General features: G+C 42.6%; 3 protein-coding genes across 5 annotated transcripts in view; 2 read left to right on the top strand and 1 right to left on the bottom strand.

Moving 5' to 3' along the window:
- The window catches only part of LOC124012433 (neurotrophin receptor-interacting factor homolog), a 162,804-nt gene extending 145,106 nt beyond the window's left edge, over window positions 1-17,698 (bottom strand). For 2 of the 3 annotated variants that reach the window (XM_046326047.1, XM_046326046.1), the window contains exons 1-4: window positions 17,210-17,698; window positions 14,923-15,053; window positions 14,560-14,727; window positions 6,377-6,526 (exon numbers count right to left, since the gene is read on the bottom strand). In XM_046326047.1, coding sequence (XP_046182003.1) covers window positions 6,377-6,526; window positions 14,560-14,727; window positions 14,923-15,053; window positions 17,210-17,492 — 732 coding nt within the window. In that variant the 5' untranslated portion in view covers window positions 17,493-17,698. Of the gene's footprint in view, window positions 1-88; window positions 199-3,035; window positions 3,148-6,376; window positions 6,527-14,559; window positions 14,728-14,922; window positions 15,054-17,209 lie in introns of all 3 variants that reach the window. The other variant, XM_046326044.1, reaches the window with a different exon arrangement.
- Window positions 1-20,049, top strand: part of LOC124012438 (zinc finger protein 606-like) — a 1,040,669-nt gene that overhangs the window by 672,230 nt on the left and 348,390 nt on the right. The gene's annotated exons all lie outside the window — the stretch shown is intronic.
- Window positions 1-20,049, top strand: part of LOC124012437 — a 971,157-nt gene that overhangs the window by 638,894 nt on the left and 312,214 nt on the right. The gene's annotated exons all lie outside the window — the stretch shown is intronic.

The following is a 20,049-nucleotide window of genomic DNA, read 5'->3' as shown; positions in this document are numbered from 1 at the left end:
TCCAACTACATACAACACCCTCTCTCCCGTGTGAACCTTCAGGTGCATCTTCAGCTGGTAAAAAATAAATGGATTCCCATCCACTGACCTCCAATATGTTGCCTCTGGTGTCGTCCCCCGAGGCCTTGGCTGCACCCATCTGGGTCTGGGAATCCAATATGGCCGCCCAGTCTCCTCTGTTAGCCTCCAGCCAACAACCTTTAGAAACATGGCAGAGACAACTCTACATAAGGGGACCATACTTATGAACTTTTGCTTAGACTTGCTTTAAACCATCAGTCTAAAATGGCTAGCTGCTAGCTTTTCTCAAAGGGCAACCTGGCCAAATAAGCCACGATGCTGTGGACGGCCAGCTGAGCATATAATTTATATCCGGTAACAAAATAACAAATTCAACTCAGAGACCTCAAGCGGTAGAGCCGACATCCATTCGCATTTGTGCAACAGGTCAATTTGGCCCTGTTTAGGTCAATTGGGTCAAACTATAGTTTTAGCAAGTTTGTTAGGACATCTACCTTGTGCATGACACAAGTCATTTTCCAACAATTGTTTACAGACAGATTATTTCACATATAATTCACTGTATCACAATTCCAGTGGGTCAGAAGTTTACACTATGTTGACTGTGCCTTTAAACAGCTTGGAAAACTCCAGAAAATTATGTCATGGCTTTAGAATCTCCTGATAGGCTAATTTACATAATTTGAGTCAATTGGAGGTGTACCTATGGATGTATTTCAAGGCATACCTTCAAACTCAGCGCCTCTTTGCTTGACATCTTGGGAAAATCTAAATAAATCCGCCAAGACCTCAGGGGAAAAAAATTGTAGACCTCCACATGTCTGGTTCCTCCTTGAGAGCAATTTCCAAATGCCTGAAGGTACCACGTTCATCTGTACAAACAATAGTTCTCAAGTATAAACACCATGGGACCACGCAGCCGTCATACTGCTCAGGAAGGAGACACATTCTGTCGCCTAGAGATGAACGTACTTTGGTGCGAAAAGTGCAAATCAATCCCAGAACAGCAGCAAAGGACCTTGTGAAGATGCTGGAGGAAACAGCTACAAAAGTGTCTATATCCACAGTAAAACGAGTCCTATATTAACATAACCTGAAAGGCCGCTCAGCAAGGAAGAAACCACTGCTCAAAAACCGCCATATAAAAGCCAGACTACGGATTGCAACTGCACATGGGGACAAAGATCGTACTTTTTGGAGAAATGTCCCCTGGTCTGATGAAACAAAAATAGAACTGTTTGGTCATAATGACCATCGTTATGTTTGGAGGAAAAAGGGGCAGGCTTGCAAGCCGAAGAACAACATCCCAACCATGAAGCACAGGGGTGGCAGCATCATGTTGTGAGGGTGCTTTGCTGCAGGAGGAACTGGTGCACTTCACAAAATAGATGGCATTATGAGGGGGGGAAATTATGTGGATATATTGAAGCAACATCTCAAGACATCAGTCAGGTAGCTAAAGCTTGGTCGCAAATGGGTCTTCCAAATGGACAATGACCCCAAGCATACTTCCAAAGTTGTGGCAAAATGGCTTAAGGACAATAAAGTCAAGGTATTGGGGTGGCCATCACAAAATGTTGACCTCAAACATATAGAACATTTGTGGGCAGAACTGAAAAAGCAAGGAGGCCTATAAACCTGACTCAGTTACACCAGCTCTGTCAGGAGGAATAGGCCAAAATTCACCCAACTTATTGTGGGAAGCTTGCAGAAGGCTACCCAAAACGTTTGGCCCAAGTAAAACTATTTAAAGGAAATGCTACCAAATACTAATTGAGTGTATGTAAACTACTGACCCACTGGGAATGTGATGAAAGAAATAAAAGCTGAAATAAATCATTCTCTCTACTATTATTCTGACATTTCACATTCTTAAAATAAAGTGGTGATCCTAACTGACATAAGACAGGGAATTTTTACTAGGATTAAATGTCAGGAAATGTGAAACCGAGTTTAAATGTATTTGGCAAGGTGCATGTAAACTTCTGACTTCAAATGTATATTCATTGTAGCAACAAATATTTATGTATTAGGCCTATTCTACAGCCTGCGTCTTGGTCTGAGTGACTTCAAGTTGTAAAGCTAGGAGAAAGCAAGGCTGGACACTTGGTGAACCTAGCCAGACCAGTCAATTTACACTTTGTTACACGTGAGACAAGGTAAGCTAGATAATGATTCTAAAAACGCATATAAAATGTAGCCCTATCCTACATGTAGGCAAGTGTACACAACCATGCAGCCTCATATACTAAGATATTTGTAGGTCCTAGCAGTATGTTTGTGAAGACGACAGAAGAAAGTCTTAGGCCTAGCTCCTTATAAAATTCAATTCTTAATCTTCATTTGAGGTGACGACTGCACTTTTCTTCTCAACACAATACCACAATGAATGTCCACATATCAAAAGAAAAATGACCCCCCCATTGGGGATTTGAACTTAAGTCGCAGGTGGGGATAAGCGTTAGAAACTAGGCGTCTTACACTGTGAGCCAATTGTCCAGACTCATTTATGCATGTGATGAGTTCATTTGAGTATCTGAATGTGAGGGTGGACTCCTGGTATGGATGCTTTAGGGTCATTCCACCTCAAGAAGCACAAGAAAGAGGATTTTGACACCCACCATCTCAGATTGTTCTGAAATTGTTTTTGTTGTTCGAAATAGATAAGATTAGCATTCCTGCAACATTATTCGCTTGAAATATAATTTAATCTCTGAGAAATGAAGCTAATTGATTGCACCCAGCTTGTCCATTCTAGTTTATAGGATTCATATATTGTTCAATAAATATAGCATCTAACCTCTGATTTGGACCAAACTTTTTCTAACAATAATTTAGACATGAGGAATTCAAAGAAATTGAAATGCCACCCATGAACACTCCACACCAATTCCACCCCAGTGAATTTGGTGCCTCCCCCCTTTTAGATACATTGGTCTTTGAAATTGTTAGGTTTATGTCCATTCCTACATCCTGATATTACTGTATGTAGGCTATATGTGTGTCTCCCTTACCTTGCTCCCCCATCTTTAGTCCACTCAGCAGATCAATGCTCTCTGGTCCGTCTTCTATTGTCTCCTCTTTGACTAGCAACAGATCAGGCTTCCCATCCTCCATGTCTACTGACTGTAAGAGATACAGAGTGAGAGGATGTTGGATTAAGAAATTCGCTATGAGTACTATTCAAACGTTTTAGTTGATTTGATACTAAGATTTTATTCTTTGACACTCATTCGTGGTTGGATCCTTGAAAGACATGGGCTGTGTCTGAATAACCATATTTGCATCCTAAATAGTAAGCTGTTTGAGTATATGAAAAAGAAAAGATTAGTGTGCGACGTTTCGAAAATTGGGTATACTTGAAATGCCTGGATGTCATAAAAGATTTAGATGCACTATTGTAAAGTGGCTGTTCCACTGGATGTCATAAGGTGAATGCACAAATTTGTAAGTCGCTCTGGATAAGAGTGTCTGCTAAATGACTTAAGTGTAAATAACGCTATTGTTATTTTACTGCTGCTGTTTAATTATTTGTAACTTTTTTCAATTTTTTACTTAAACTTATTTTTCTTAAACCCTCTTAAAGCATTGTTGATTAAGGGCTTGTAAGTAAGCATTTAACTGTATTTCTACTTTTAAAAATGATTTCACCTTTATTTAATCAGATAGGCCAGTTGAGAACAAGTTCTCATTTACAACAGCGACCTGGCCAAGATAAAGCAAAGCAGTGCAACAAAAACAATAACACAGAGTTACACATGGGATAAACAAACGTACAGTCAATAACACAATAGAAAAATATATGTACAGTGTGTGCAAATGTAGTAAGATTAGGGAGGTAAGGCAATCAATAGGCAATAGAATGGAAATAATTACAATTTAGCATTAACACTGGAGTGATAGATGTGCAGATGATGATGTGCAAGTAGGGATACTGGGGTGCAAAAGAGAAAGAAAAAAAAACAATATGGGGATGAGGTAGTTGGGTGTGCTATTTACAGATGGGGTGTGTACAGGTACAGTGATCGGTAAGCTGCTCTGACAGCTGATGCTTAAAGTTGGAGAGGGGGATATAAGTCTCCAGCTTCAGTGATTTTTGCAATTCGTTCCAGTCATTGGCAGCAATAGAACTGGAAGGAATGGTGGCCAAAGTATGTGTTAGCTTTGAGGATGACCAGTGAAATATACCTGCTGGAGTGTGTGCTACAGGTGGGTGTTGCTATGGTGACCAGTGAGCCGAGATAAGGCGGAGCTTTACCTAGCAAAGACTTATAGATGACCTGGAGCCAGTGGGGTTGGCGACAAATGTAGCGAGGGCCAGCCAACAAGAAAGGAGTATGGTGAGATTCAAAATGGTTTTTGATCTGTTTGTTAACTTTGCATTCAAAGATTTAGGAAGGCAGGGCAGGATGGATATAGGTCTATAACAGTTTGGGTCTGGAGTGTCTCCCCCTTTGAAGAGGGGGATGACCGCGGCAGCTTTCCAAACTTTGGTGATCTCAGACGATACTAAAGAGAGGTTGAACAGGCTAGTAATAGGGGTTGCAACAATTTCGGCGGGAAATTTTAGAAAGAGAGGGTCCAGATTGTCTATCCCAGCTGATTTGTAGGGATCCAAATTTTGCAGCTCTTTCAGGTGGCGTGGCGAGAATCTGTCTCCTCACCATGCGCTCTCACCACTGGTGTCCCCCAGGGCTCTGTTCTAGGCCCTCTCCTATTCTCGCTATACACCAAGTCACTTGGCTCTGTCATAACCTCACATGGTCTCTCCTATCATTGCTATGCAGACGACACACAATTAATCTTCTCCTTTCCCCCTTCTGATGACCAGGTGGCTAATCGCATCTCTGCATGTCTGGCAGACATATCAGTGTGGATGACGGATCACCACCTCAAGCTGAACTTCGGCAAGACGGAGCTGCTCTTCCTCCCGGGGAAGGACTGCCCGTTCCATGATCTCGCCATCACGGTTGACAACTCCATTGTGTCCTCCTCCCAGAGCGCTAAGAACCTTGGCGTGATCCTGGACAACACCCTGTCGTTCTCAACTAACATCAAGGTGGTGGCCCGTTCCTGTAGGTTCATGCTCTACAACATCCGCAGAGTACGACCCTGCCTCACACAGGAAGCGGCGCAGGTCCTAATCCAGGCACTTGTCATCTCCCGTCTGGATTACTGCAACTCGCTGTTGGCTGGGCTCCCTGCCTGTGCCATTAAACCCCTACAACTCATCCAGAACGCCGCAGCCCGTCTAGTGTTCAACCTTCCCAAGTTCTCTCACGTCACCCCGCTCCTCCGCTCTCTCCACTGGCTTCCAGTTGAAGCTCGCATCCGCTACAAGACCATGGTGCTTGCCTACGGAGCTGTGAGGGGAACGGCACCTCAGTACCTCCAGGCTCTGATCAGGCCCTACACCCAAACAAGGGCACTGCGTTCATCCACCTCTGGCCTGCTCGCCTCCCTACCACTGAGGAAGTACAGTTCCCGCTCAGCCCAGTCAAAACTGTTCGCTGCTCTGGCTCCCCAATGGTGGAACAAACTCCCTCACGACGCCAGGACAGCGGAGTCAATCACCACCATCCGGAGACACCTGAAACCCCACCTCTTTAAGGAATACCTAGGATAGGATAAAGTAATCCTTCTCACCCCCCCCTCTTAAAATATTTAGATGCACTATTGTAAAGTGGCTGTTCCACTGGATGTCATAAGGTGAATGCACCAATTTGTAAGTCGCTCTGGATAAGAGCGTCTGCTAAATGACTTAAATGTAATGTAAATGTTTCAGAACATCAGCTGTCTGGATTTGGGTGAAGGAGAAGCAGGGGGGGACTTGGGCAAGTTTCTGCGGTTGGGTGCAGAGCTGTTGGTCGGGGTAGGGGTAGCCAGGTGGAAAGCATGGCCAGCCGTAGAGAAATGCTTATTGAAATGATCGATTATCGTAGATTTATCGGTGGTGATAGTGTTTCCTAGCCTCAGTGCAGTGGGAAGCTGGGAGGAGGTGCTCTTATTCTCCATGGACTTTACAGCGTCCCAAAACTTTTTGGAATTAGTGCTACAGGAATCAAAATCCCTGCAGCCTTAGCTTTCCTAACTGACTGTGTATATTGGTTCCTGACTTCCCTGAAAAGATCTACGCCTGTTGTATTCAGCGCAAGTGACAAATAAAATTTTATTTGATACTCTTTTTGGCTTTGACAACAGCTGATAAATATTGGGATGCACGAACAAAATCAACTAATAACATTAAACAAGGCAGGCAAAACTGATCCTAAATCAGCACTCCTACTCTGAGAGACTTTGTGGATACGGAACCCTGACCTAATACCAATCAGACAGTAGTTTACAGTCGGCTCACCTCAGTGAGACTGTGTGTGGTCCTGTGCTGCTCAGCTGGTTCCTCTGTGGGTTCAGGAGGAGGTGTAGTCTGGTTGTCCTCCATGACCATGGTCCCCTTAGGGTTCTCCTCACACCCCTCCTCCTTCACCAGTAGCACCTCCTCCTCCTCCTGAGAGGTGATACAGATTACATAGACTCCATCAGATACGTACAGTACACACTAAAAACGCAGAGATAAAACACACTTTTAACATGTGTTTACCCATCTCCACTACATGAGACCTGTACTGTAGTTACAGAATAACTTCATTGCTGTTACACCCATCATGGTGGACATAAATTATGATGTTGTAGGTAAATAAGAGTCAGCTATGATAAGTCAAAAGTCATCATCAGACAAACCCGACTAAACAAACCTGACTAAACCCGACTAAACTATTTTGAAGTCCTTTTTTTTTTTTTTTTTTTTCAACCACCCCTCCCCTAATTGCAGTAAACGAATTGACAACTTCCAGCTTATACATACTATATACATTTTACGGACATAGTATATTTTACATTATTTCTGTTTATTTTGGGCCCACCTTTCAGCTACCCTCAACCCCTCCCATCTATCCCTGAAGACCATCCCGTTTTGATTTCTAATTGCCATATACAGTGGGGAGAACAAGTATTTGATACACTGCCGATTTTGCAGGTTTCCTACTTACAAAGCATGTAGAGGTCTGTAGTTTTTATCATAGGTACACTTCAACTGTGAGAGATGGAATCTAAAACAAAAGTCCAGAAAATCACATTGTATGATTTTTAAGTAATTCATTTGCATTTTATTGCATGACATAAGTATTTGATACATCAGAAAAGCAGAACTTAATATTTGGTACAGAAACCTTTGTTTGCAATTACAGAGATCATATATTTCCTGTAGTTCCTGACCAGGTTTGCACACACTGCAGCAGGGATTTTGGCCCAGTCCTCCATACAGACCTTCTCTAGATCGTTCAGGTTTCAGGGCTGTCGCTGGGCAATACGGACTTTCAGCTCCCTCCAAAGATTTTCTATTGGGTTCAGGTCTGTAGCCTTGCTAGGCCACTCTAGGACCTTGAAATGCTTCTTACGGAGCCACTCCTTCGTTGCCCTGGCTGTGTGTTTCAGTTCGTTGTCATGCTGGAGACCCAGCCACGACCCATCTTCAATGCTCTTACTGAGGGAAGGAGGTTGTTGGCCAAGATATCGTGATACATGGCCCACTCCATCCTCCCCTCAATACGGTGCAGTCGTCCTGTCCCCTTTGCAGAAAAGCATCCCCAAAGAATGATGTTTCCACCTCCATGCTTCACGGTTGGGATGGTGTTCTTGGGGTTGTACTCATCCTTCTTCTTCCTCCAAACACAGCGAGTGGAGTTTAGACCAATAAGCTCTATTTTTGTCTCATCAGACCACATGACCTTCTCCCATTCCTCCTCTGGATCATCCAGGTGGTCATTGGCAAACTTCAGACGGGCCTGGACATGCGCTGGCTTGAGCAGGGGGACCTTGCGTGCGCTGCAGGATTTTAATCCATGACGGCGTAATGTGTTACTAATGGTTGTCTTTGAGACTGTGGTCCAAGCTCTCTTCAGGTCATTGACCAGGTCCTGCTGTGTAGTTCTGGGCTGATCCCTCACCTTCCTCATGATCATTGATGCCCCACGAGGTGAAATCTTGCATGGAGCCCCAGACCGAGGGTGATTGACCGTCATCTTGAACTTCTTCCATTTTCTAACAATTGCGCCAACAGTTGTTGCCTTCTCACCAAGCTGCTTGCCTATTGTCCTGTAGCCCATCCCAGCCTTGTGCAGGTCTACAATTTTATCCCCGATGTCCTTACACAGCTCTCTGGACTTGGCCATTGTGGAGAGGTTGGAGACTGTTTGATTGAGTGTGTGGACAGGTGTCTTTTTATACAGGTAACAAGTTCAAACAGGTGCAGTTAATACGGGTAATGAGTGGAGAACAGGACGGCTTCTTAAAGAAAACTAACAGGTCTGTGAGAGCCGGAATTCTTACTGGTTGGTAGGTGATCAAATACTTATGTCATGCAATAAAATGCAAATGAATTACTTAAAAATCATACAATGTGATTTTCTGGACTTTTGTTTTAGATTCCGTCTCTCACAGTTGAAGTGTACCTATGATAAAAACTATAGACCTCTACATGCGTTGTAAGTAGGAAAACCTGCAAAATCGGCAGTGTATCAAATACTTGTTCTCCCCACTGTATTTTTCAACTGTGCTGTTTGAACAATGTTCTGAACCTTTCTATTCTCATTGTTTCTACAATTGTAAATTAAAGATGACCATTTTTGCTAAGAGTATTATTATATTATTGATCAATTGACTGACTTTTCAAAATCACCCAGCAGTGCTATTTGCAGAGTTAGCGCCAGGTAAATGAAGCAATTCTTCAGCTATTCCTGAACCTGCAACCAAAAACAAGCCACATATGTGCAGGACCAAAACAAGTGATCTAATGACTCTGTCCCTTCGTGGCAAAATCTGCAGAGCTGGGATGGTTGTATCCCCCATATATACAGTGCATTCGTAAAGTATTCAGACTCTTTCCCCTTTTCCCAATTTTGTTATGTTACAGTCTTATTTTTAAATGGATTAAATTAATATTTTTCCTCAGCACTCTACACACAATACTCCATAAGGATATAAAGCGAAAACAGGTTTTTAGAAATGTTTGCACATTTATTTTAAAAAATATGTAAACTGATATACCTTATTTTTGGAATCCACCTGTGGTAAATTCAATTGATTGGAAATTATTTGGAAAGGCACACACCTGTTTATAAGGTTCCACAGTTGACAGTGCATGTCAGAGCAAAAACCAAGCCAAGAGGTGAGGTCAAAGGAATTATCTGTAGAGCTCCGAGACAGGATTATATTGAGACACAGATTTGGGGATGGGTACCTGCATTGAAGGTCCCCAAGAACACAGTGGCCTCCATCATTCTAAAATGGAAGCAGTTTGGAACCACAGAGACTCTTCCTTGAACTGGCCGCCTGGCCGAACTGAGCAATTGGGGGAGAAGGACCTTGGTCAGGGAGGTGACAGAGACCTCGATGGTCACTCAGAGAGCTCCAGAGTTCATCTGTGGAGATGGGAGAACCTTCCAGAAGGACAACAATTTCTGCAGCACTCCACCAATCAGGCCTTTATGGTAGATTGGCCAGACGGAAGCCACTCCGCAGTAAAAGGCACATGACAGCCCGCTTAGAGTTTGCTAAAAGGCACCTAAAGGACTCTCAGACCATGAGAAACAAGATTCTCTGGCCTGATGAAACCAAGATTGAACTCCTTGGCCTGAATGACAAGCGTCACATCTGGAGGAAACCTTGCACCATCCCTACAGTGAAGCATGGTGGTGGCAGCATCATGCTGGGGACGTTTTTCAGCGGCAGAGACTAGTCAGGATCGAGGGAAAGATGATCGGAGGACAGTACAGAGATCTTTCATGAAGACTTGCTCCAGAGCGCTCAGGACCTCAGACTGGGGGCGAAGGTTCACCTTCCAACAGGACAATGCAGGAGTGGCTTCCGGACAAGTCTACGAATGTCCTTGAGTGGCCCAGCCAGAGCCCTGACTTGAACCCCATCTCTGGAGAGACCTGAAAATAGCTGTGTAGCGACACTCCCCATCCAACCTGACAGAGCATGAGAGGATCTACAAAGAAGAATGGGAGGAACTCCCCAAATAAAGGTGTGCCAAACTTTTAGTCATACCCAAGAAGACGAGTCTGTAAATCGCTGCAAAAGGTGCTTCAACAAAGTACTGAGTAAAGGGTCTGAATACTTATGTAAATGTAATATTTCCGTTTTTTTGATATAAATTTGATGAACTTTAAAAAAAACGGTTTTTGCTTTGGGGTATTGGGGTATTGAGTGTAGAATGGTGAGGAGAAAAAAACATTTACACCATTTTAGAATAAGGCTGTTACATAACAAAATGTGGAAAAAGTCAAGGGGTCTGAATACTTTCTGAATGCACCGTAGAAAGATATATACAGTGCCTTGCGAAAGTATTCGGCCCCCTTGAACTTTGCGACCTTTTGCCACATTTCAGGCTTCAAACATAAAGATATAAAACTATTTTTTTGTGAAGAATCAACAAGTGGGACACAATCATGAAGTGGAACGACATTTATTGGATATTTCAAACCTTTTTAACAAATCAAAAACTGAAAAATTGGGCGTTCAAAATTATTCAGCCCCCTTAAGTTAATACTTTGTAGCGCCACCTTTTGCTGCGATTACAGCTGTAAGTCGCTTGGGGTATGTCTCTATCAGTTTTGCACAGAGTGAATTTTTTTCCCATTCCTCCTTGCAAAACAGCTCGAGCTCAGTGAGGTTGGATGGAGAGCATTTGTGAACAGCAGTTTTCAGTTCTTTCCACAGATTCTCGATTGGATTCAGGTCTGGACTTTGACTTGGCCATTAACCATCTTCCCTGTCCCTGCTGAAGAAAAGCAGGCCCAAACCATGATGCTGCCACCACCATGTTTGACAGTGGGGATGGTGTGTTCAGAGTGATGAGCTGTGTTGCTTTTACGCCAAACATAACATTTTGCATTGTTGCCAAAAAGTTCAATTTTGGTTTCATCTGACCAGAGCACCTTCTTCCACATGTTTGGTGTGTCTCCCAGGTGGCTTGTGGCAAACTTTAAACAACACTTTTTATGGATATCTTTAAGAAATGGCTTTCTTCTTGCCACTCTTCCATAAAGGCCATGATTTGTGCAATATACGACTGATTGTTGTCCTATGGACAGAGTCTCCCACCTCAGCTGTAGATCTCTGCAGTTCATCCAGAGTGATCATGGGCCTCTTGGCTGCATCTCTGATCAGTCTTCTCCTTGTATGAGCTGAAAGTTTAGAGGGACGGCCAGGTCTTGGTAGATTTGCAGTGGTCTGATACTCCTTCCATTTCAATATTATCGCTTGCACAGTGCTCATTGGGATGTTTAAAGCTTGGGAAATCTTTTTGTATCCAAATCCGGCTTTAAACTTCTCCACAACAGTATCTCGGACCTGCCTGGTGTGTTCCTTGTTCTTCATGATGCTCTCTGCGCTTTTAACGGACCTCTGAGACTATCACAGTGCAGGTGCATTTATACGGAGACTTGATTACACACAGGTGGATTGTATTTATCATCATTAGTCATTTAGGTCAACATTGGATCATTCAGAGATCCTCACTGAACTTCTGGAGAGAGTTTGCTGCACTGAAAGTAAAGGGGCTGAATAATTTTGCACGCCCAATTTTTCAGTTTTTGATTTGTTAAAAAAGTTTGAAATATCTAATAAATGTTGTTCCACTTCATGATTGTGTCCCACTTGTTGTTGATTCTTCACAAAAAAAAAGTTTTTTTATCTTTATGTTTGAAGCCTGAAATGTGGCAAAAGGTCGCAAAGTTCAAGGGGGCCGAATACTTTCGTAAGGCACTGTAGATATACACACTGTGCATAACATTATATTGGTTGCAAGAATCTTGTACAATAATTAAAAATTGAAAGACTCAAAGTTTTGAATCAAGCGTAGTTGTCACATAAACCACGTGCCATGGAATCGGTACATCGAAAATCTCTTCAACTATTTTGCAACCTGTATGGTGCATTTGGTCCTAAAATGAAACTGGTATACTTTTATTTATCACAATTTTCTTTAACCAATTTTGGTCTTTAATGCAGGTCTGACAGACAAATGTGTTACCTTGTACCCCTTTCACTTGCCTCATTCATTTTTGCAGTAATGCTGCAGTTGGTTATAATTTTGAATAGAGCAGACATTTCCATATTTTTGTAAACTGCATGTGTGAAATAACTCTACCAGTCCTATTTATGATATAATTTACAAAGATTACTGTTTTTTGTGTGTTTTTTTTATATCAATTAGTATATTTGAGTTTAACGATAATAAGTGTTGTAATATTTGTTCTGTCTTTTTTCTGGTGGATTAAACTGAAATGGCAACCAGCTTTCTATGGCTTGTTTTAAAAAGAGTGATATTTTGAAGATTGTTTCATTTTCAAACAACCGAAAGTGAGGTTATAATCTGAATAAAGGGAATAAGGTCCTTCTTGAACACTGAGCGGATCATATTGGATTTATGTATAGCTTTTGCATGACTGAAGCCTTTACTTAGAGGTCCAGTACTTTAATATTTTATCATTTCTGCCCTACGAATTCATTATATAAATAGGCCCGTTCAATTTTGTCTGGCATAATGTTCCATAATAAATACGTGTTTGTTAGTGTGTGTGTGTGTATGTGAAGGTATATTTAGTTTATATTGGTTATAAAGTGCTGTTGTGTGATTTATATGAACAGAAGTTATGTATATTAAAGGGAGTCTCAATGAAAGTCTTAGAATGAAAAGTCAAATGTTTTGTTTATTAAACAAACAAGTTTTAACTAGACCATATAAAAACCACATATACACACACATCTCAACTGCAAATCTGAATGAACTTGATAAACTGCATTCATTTTCTCATTAAAAGTATATTTGGAAAATAATAAGTAGTTAAATATAAGTAATGAAACAGGTATTTGTGATCATTCTATAGCCCCTCCCAGCTTGATTTTGTTACATTTGAGGGACCTAGGAGTTTTGTTTTGAAGCTAATTTCCTGCAGTTCTACATAGTTTAACAAAGACTCGTTACATCTTTTAGGTAGGCTATTTAATGATAATAATAATAATCAAAAATAATGGATAAGGAAAATAAATTATAGACCAGATTTCCCCAAAAGTTATTCTGCTACCAAATATAATTATAATAATTTATATGAACATTAAATTTTATTATACATATTATATTTTACAGAAAGTGAATTGATAGCTAGAGTCACATATGGTATAAGATTACTTCCCAAGCAAAGTCAAATTTCTTTGACTCCTCGACTTTAGAAGGTTGTAGCTAAACCTCTGAATGTCAGGCTTATATATATGCCTTAAATATCCCACAATGTCTGGGCCTTGCACTTCAATGCTCTTTGTTGTTGCGAAAATTGACCAACTACTGCTCTTTACTTTGTGCATCTATGTCATTTCACGGAGTCTACCTTCAATGCAGGGTTTGATGTTAACATCAGACGCTATTGAGTGGAATGGTTACTTTCTATGTTATAGAGTGGAATGGTTTTTCTGCTGGTGTATCCTGAGGTATCTCCTCTCTGAGAACCTCTTCCCGCAGTGCATACAGGCAAATGGCCTCTCTCCGGTGTGGACCTTCAGGTGCATCTTCAGCTGGTGCTGACGGGAGAACCTCTTCTCACACTGGGTACAGCTGAAGGGTTTCTCCCCTGTGTGGACTCTTTGATGCCTCTTCAGGGTGCCAGCCTCAGCGAAGCACATGTGACACTGGGTACAGCTGAAGGGTTTCACCCCTGTGTGGACCCTCTGGTGGATCTCTACCTTCTGGGGGCAGCTGAAGCCTTTGTTACAGAACACGCAGAGGAACCGCTTCTCTTTACCATTGACAGATTCTGATCCCCCTCCCTGAGCCTGGGCTCTAGCACTGTCGTTTGAGTTCAATACCTGATCGAAAAGGACGCGGCCTTGTGAATCGGAAGGCCCCATCGACGTGGACACTGGGTCACGATCCCTGAACACGTGTAAAGGGGAGTGGATCGCAACATTTGGATTTGTCTCTATGATTTCCCTATAATCTAAGAAATCTCTGCCCTGTGAGTGTCCGACTCCTAGGTGACTATCTGCATTCCATGTGGGAGGAGTGTTGCCCTCCAATTTCAGAGTCAATTCATTTACAACCATAACCTCCCCTTTCTTATCTAGGCACCCATCAGAGTATATACTACTGTACTGGTTCCAGTCCCCTCTAGACAGATCAGTCTGTGTATCTAAACCCAAGGACATGTTGCTAGGGTCCATCTCTGTAGTGTAAGAACAAGACAGGCCATCACCACCAGTGTCTAATGCATCACCATCTCCAAGGGAATAAACTGTCCTCTGGCTCTGTTGAAATACCGGTAAATACTCTGACCCAGGAGCAGGAGGACAGCCCAGTGTCCCCAACCCCAGTTTCTCTGGGTCTGATCTGTGGTCAGATCCTGTGTGTAAGAGCCTGTGTGTTACAGTTAAAGTCTTGGTGTCTGTCTCTGACTTGAGAACAGCGTTTGCCGTTCCACTGACCTCCATGATGCTGCTTCGGGTCCTGGGCTGCGCTGAGGCGGTGGTATGGTCCTCCGTGGCTTCAGGGGGCACTCCAGCCTGTCCAGTCTGGATGTCACTGCTGTGCCGTGTGTCCTCCTCTCCTTCAGACCTCTCCAGTTTGACCCCAGGACCTGCAGCCTCTGCATCCTGACACAAGAAGAGGGGAGGTTATTACCGGTACATGAGTAGAATTGGAAAACAATGTCATAGGGAAGTCTCACAAGCTCCCTATGGCAGATAAATAAGGATGTAAGCAAGTGAATAGCTGAGGGGAGCCTTTCTGAAATAAACGGGCCACATTTAATGTGCTGTCATTTTTTTATGTTCCACTATGACACTAACCTCTATCACGATAACATGCTGGGTTGAGGTTCCACTCCCCTCATCAACAGTGATTGGTTGGTCATCACTCCATGCATTATGTCCCGCTGGCTTCACAAAGCTCTTGTGGCCCCCATTGAGATTTCCTTCACCTGAGAAAGTGATTGGGGGAAAATATGCTTTTAGGTTAGCTACTGTCTTTTCAATGGTATAGACCCCATTCTGTGTTTTCAAACATTGCTTCACCAGGGCTATGTGCAGAATTTGGTTGCAGAAGATGGGGAGGTTCTCATAGAACGTCAGCAACAAAAAAGTACATGTTGCTTATGAATGCATTTCACACTACTGTACTTTTGGATTATAATTGGATTTTAAGGCTTGCATGAATGTCCTGCTAGATAATGTTTATCATCATCGCAAATCAACTGCATTACACTTAAAAATGATGTCTCTTTCGGCTTTGCTACAGCTTACAGTGCATTCTGAGTATTCAGACCCCTTTGTCCACATTGTTACAGCATTATTCTAAAATGGATTCGTTTTTTCCCTCATCAATCTACACACAATATCCCACAATGACAAAGCAAAAACAGATTTTTACATTTTTTGATCATTTATATTTTTTTTAATGACATCTCATTTACATAAATATTCAGACCCTTTACTAGGTACTTTGTTGAAGCACCTTTGGCAGCGATTACAGGCTGAAGTCATCTTGGGTATGACGCAACAAGCTTGGCACACCTGTACTTGGGGAGTTTCTCCCATTCTTCTCTGCAGATCCCCTCAAGCTCGGTCAGCTTGGATGGGAAGCGTCGCTGCACAGCTATTTTCAGGTCTCTCCAGAGATCGCGCTCTGGCTGGGCCACTCAAAGACATTTAGAGACTTGTCCTGAAGCCACTCCTGCATTGTCTTGGCTGTGTGCTTAGGATTGTTGTCCTGTTGGAAGGTGAACCTTTGCCCCAATCTGAGGTCCTGAGCACTCTGGAGCAGGTTTTCATCAAGGAGCTCTCTGTACTTTGCTCTGTACATCTTTCCCTCGATCCTGACTAGTCTCTAAGTCCTTGCCGCTGAAAACATCCCCACAGCATGACGCTGCCACCACCATGCTTCACTGTAGGGATGGTGCCAGGTTTCCTCCAGATGTGGTGCTTGGCATTTAGGCCAAGGAGTTCAATCTTGGTTTCATCAGACCAGAGAATCTTTAGGTGCCTTTTGGCAAACCCCAAGCGGGCTGTCATGTGCCTTGTACTGACGAGTGGCTTCCGTCTGGCCACTCTACCATAAAGGCCTGATTGGTGGAGTGCTGCAGAGTTGGTTGTCCTTCTGGAACGTTCTCAAACATCCACAGAGGAACTCCAGAGCTCTGTCAGAGTGACCTTCGGGTTCTTGGTCAACTCCCTGACCAAGGCCTTTCTCCCACGATTGCTCAGTTTTACCGAGAAGCCAGCTCTAGGAAGTCTTGGTGTTTTCAAACTTCTTCCATTTACGAATGATGAAGGCCACTGTGTTCTTGGGGACCTTCAATGCTGCAGACAGTTTTTGGTACCCTTCACCAGATCTGTGCGTCGAAACAATCATATCTCAGAGCTCTACAGACAATTCCTTCAACCTCATGACTTGGTTTATGCTCTGACATTTGCTGTCAACTGTGGGGCCTTTCCATATCATGTCCAATCAATTGAATTTACCACTGTTGGACTCCAAGTTGTCGAAACATTTCAAGGATGATCAATGGAAACAGGATGCACCAGAGCTTAATTTAGAGTCTCATGGCAAAGGGTCTGAATACTTTTTGCTTTGTCATTATGGAGTATTGTGTGCAGATTGAGTGAAAAATGATGTAATACATTTTAGATTAAGGCTGTAAAGTAACAAAATTTGGAAAACATCAAGGGGTCTGAATACTTTCCAAATGCACTGTATGTCAATGAGCGTTAGCATTCTAGCTGCATCCAAAATAGGTATTTTGCAAAAAAAAAGACCACAACCAAATATAATCTTAGTGACTTTTCAAGTAATAATCAAAACATTGTAAGTGTATGACAAACCAAAAATGTGTGGCTCTGGTTACAACAACCTATGAATGATTCTTCGGGGCCCTGACTGAGGACTGTGTGACCTGCTCTCATTCTGCAATCTACATCCAAAAGTAGCGCTCACCTGGTCAGAATACCTGTACGATATTGTGTCTGCACAACATAGCTAGCTAGCTAAGTAATCAGGGAAGTTATTTCATACTATCCAAAAACTAACCAAGACCCAAATCTGAACACATGTGCAGAGGGTTTTGGGGCGAAATTGTACCTCTTGCCATTCCTCTGTATCGGTCAAGGATCTTGACACTACTGGGACGACTGGCGAGGACGCGCTCTCGCATTGTCCTCTCTGCGCGCTCCCGTGCCATCTTCAGTTCCAGTAGCTGTAGTTTCCTCCGCAATGCCCTGTTATCATTCTGGCTTTGAGAAATTACCAAATGAAACACTGCATAGTCGTCGTCTACGAGTTTACAAATATCTGCAACGGCTGCATTCGCAAGCACCTCCATGATGGAGGCTATTTGAGTGTGAAAAACCATACAGTTAGCCATTGTTAGCAGCTAGCGTTACCTAGATAACATCTATCAATAAAGTCCTGTCTACAACGCGACTTAAAGACTACATAGGGTAAGAATGTGGTGCTCTGCTGTTAAATGGTCTATATCCTGAGTTCATTTGTGTTGAAAAACGTCTAAATAACCAAATTAAAAACGCTAAAGTGGAAATGTTTCTTGGTCGTTGACATGGTTTACTTCCGTTTACAATGAAGAGAAAGGATGTTGTTCTTCTTCGAGGAGGTTTAACGCGGTTGGCATCCAATATATGTTGCATTACCGCCATCTATTAGACTGGAGTACAACTACCTTATACTTTGTTTGAAAACGAAATAAACGAATACCCTATCATCTAACACTACACTCACAAAAAAAGACCACCACTCTACTCCAATATTTAAATCTATTTAGTCCTACCTCAGGCCAACAACCTGTTAGGATGGGACACCACCACTTAACACACCATGTAACTCTTCTGATGTCAAGTCTCACAAATACCTCTGCAGCTGCCACCACAACCTCAATTTTCTGAGACTTACATTCCATCCCTGCAGCACAGTTGATAACCATTGCTGTAAATGCCGAAAATCCAATCTTACTGAAACATATCACTTGTTGGCCTATCCCTCTACTGGTACAGATCTACTACTCACACCACTCCTCTCGGGATCCATCCTCCTTGACCCATCTTCCTCTACTTTCTTCACTGCCTCAGCATATGACACTTATGCACTACTCTAACTAACCCTGGAAACCACCTCAATCTGCCTCTCTCGCACAGGACATTTCTGATCCCCAGTCCCATGAGCACCCCTACAATTAACACATACCACTACTTTCCCCAATGCTACACATTTCTTTATCTCATGCCCTTCTGCACACTTCTCACACCTAGGAACCTCCCTCCTAAACATTACTGCCACATGCCCATAAGCTTGACACCTGTAACAACGTAATGTATTTGGCACAAAAGCTCATACAGGATAACTTATATACCCAAACATCTTTGATGGGAAAATACTCAACATCAAAACTCAAAAGAACAGACTCTTCTGTTTCCCCACTCTCACCACCCTGTCTGCATCGCACCAAACGACGAGCATCACAAACACCGGGAATCTTCCCCTTCAGTTAATCAACTTCTACTTTTACTGCTACCGCAGTAATCACTCCTGTTATTGGTAGGTGTCATAACTCAAAGGGTGTGGCTAAATGAAAAGAGTATGTGCACTGTACTTTTTTAAATTACATTTATTTTAACAGGGAGAACGTCTATTTTGCAAGGGAACCCTGCATCTTACAATTGCACAACAAATTACACAAGAAAATAAAAGTACAAACAAATAAAATAAGACATACTCATGGGCTGTGGTAATGTCTGGAGCGGAATTGCTGGAATGGTATCAAATACATCAAACACATGGTTTCCATGTGTTTTATTCCATTCCAATCATTCAGTCCAGCCATTATTGTGAGCCGTCCTCACCTCAGCAGCCTCCACTGTTTTGAAGGTAAGCGGGGCATGTGAGGTCACCACATAGCTATAAAGCCAAATATTTCAATACTAATTTATGGTCAAAGGTTTTCTATAATGAAAGCAGCTTGTAGTTCAGATAGTGCCTGGTCTACAGGGGGGGGGCAATAGAATACACAACAGTATCGTCCATATACAGGTGCAGGTAAAGTTATTTTACAGACAACCAAATATAGTTAATAGTGCATTCGAAAGTATACAGATCCCTTGACTTTTTCCACATTTTGTTACGTTTCAGCATTATTCTAAAATGGATTAACAATCTACACTACCCCAGAATGACAAAGCAAAATGTTTGCAAATGTATTACATTTTTTAAATGGAAATATCACATTTACAAGTATTCAGAGACCTTTTACTCACTACTTTTTTGAAGCACTGTCGGCAGCAATTACACCCTCAAGTCTTCTTAGGTATCTTCTCGGCATACCTGTATTTGGGGAGTTTCTCCCATTCCTCTCTGCAGATCCTCTCAAGCTCTGTAAGGTTGGATGGGGAGTGTTGCTGCAGAGCTATTTTCAGGTCTCTCCAGAGACCGGGCTCTGGCTGGGACACTCAAGGACATTCAGAGACATGTCATGAAGCCACTCCGTTTTCTTGGCTCTGTGCTTAGGGTCATTGTCCTGTTGGAAGGTGAACCTTTGCCCCAATCTGAGGTCCTGAGTGCTAAGGAGCAGGTTTTCATCAAGGATCTCTCTGTACTTTGCTCCGTTCATCTTTGCCTCAATCCTGACTAGTCTCCTTATCCCTCCCCCTGAAAAACATCCCCAGAGCATGATGTTGCCACCACCATGCTTTAGCCTAATGGATGGTACCAGGTTTCCGCCAGACGTAACACTTGGAACTCTTAGGCCTGAATGCCATCAGACCAGAGAATCTTGCTTCTCATGATCTGAGAATCTTTAGGTGCCTTTTGGTAAACTCCAATTGGGCTGTCATGTGCCTTGGTTTTTGCTCTGACATGCACTGTCAAATGTGGGATCTTATATGGACAGGTGTGTGCCTTTCCAAATCATGTCC

This window comes from Oncorhynchus gorbuscha, linkage group LG24, assembly GCF_021184085.1.
Source record: "Oncorhynchus gorbuscha isolate QuinsamMale2020 ecotype Even-year linkage group LG24, OgorEven_v1.0, whole genome shotgun sequence".
NCBI lineage: Eukaryota > Metazoa > Chordata > Actinopteri > Salmoniformes > Salmonidae > Oncorhynchus > Oncorhynchus gorbuscha.
This window is presented reverse-complemented; position numbering and strand designations above follow the sequence as displayed.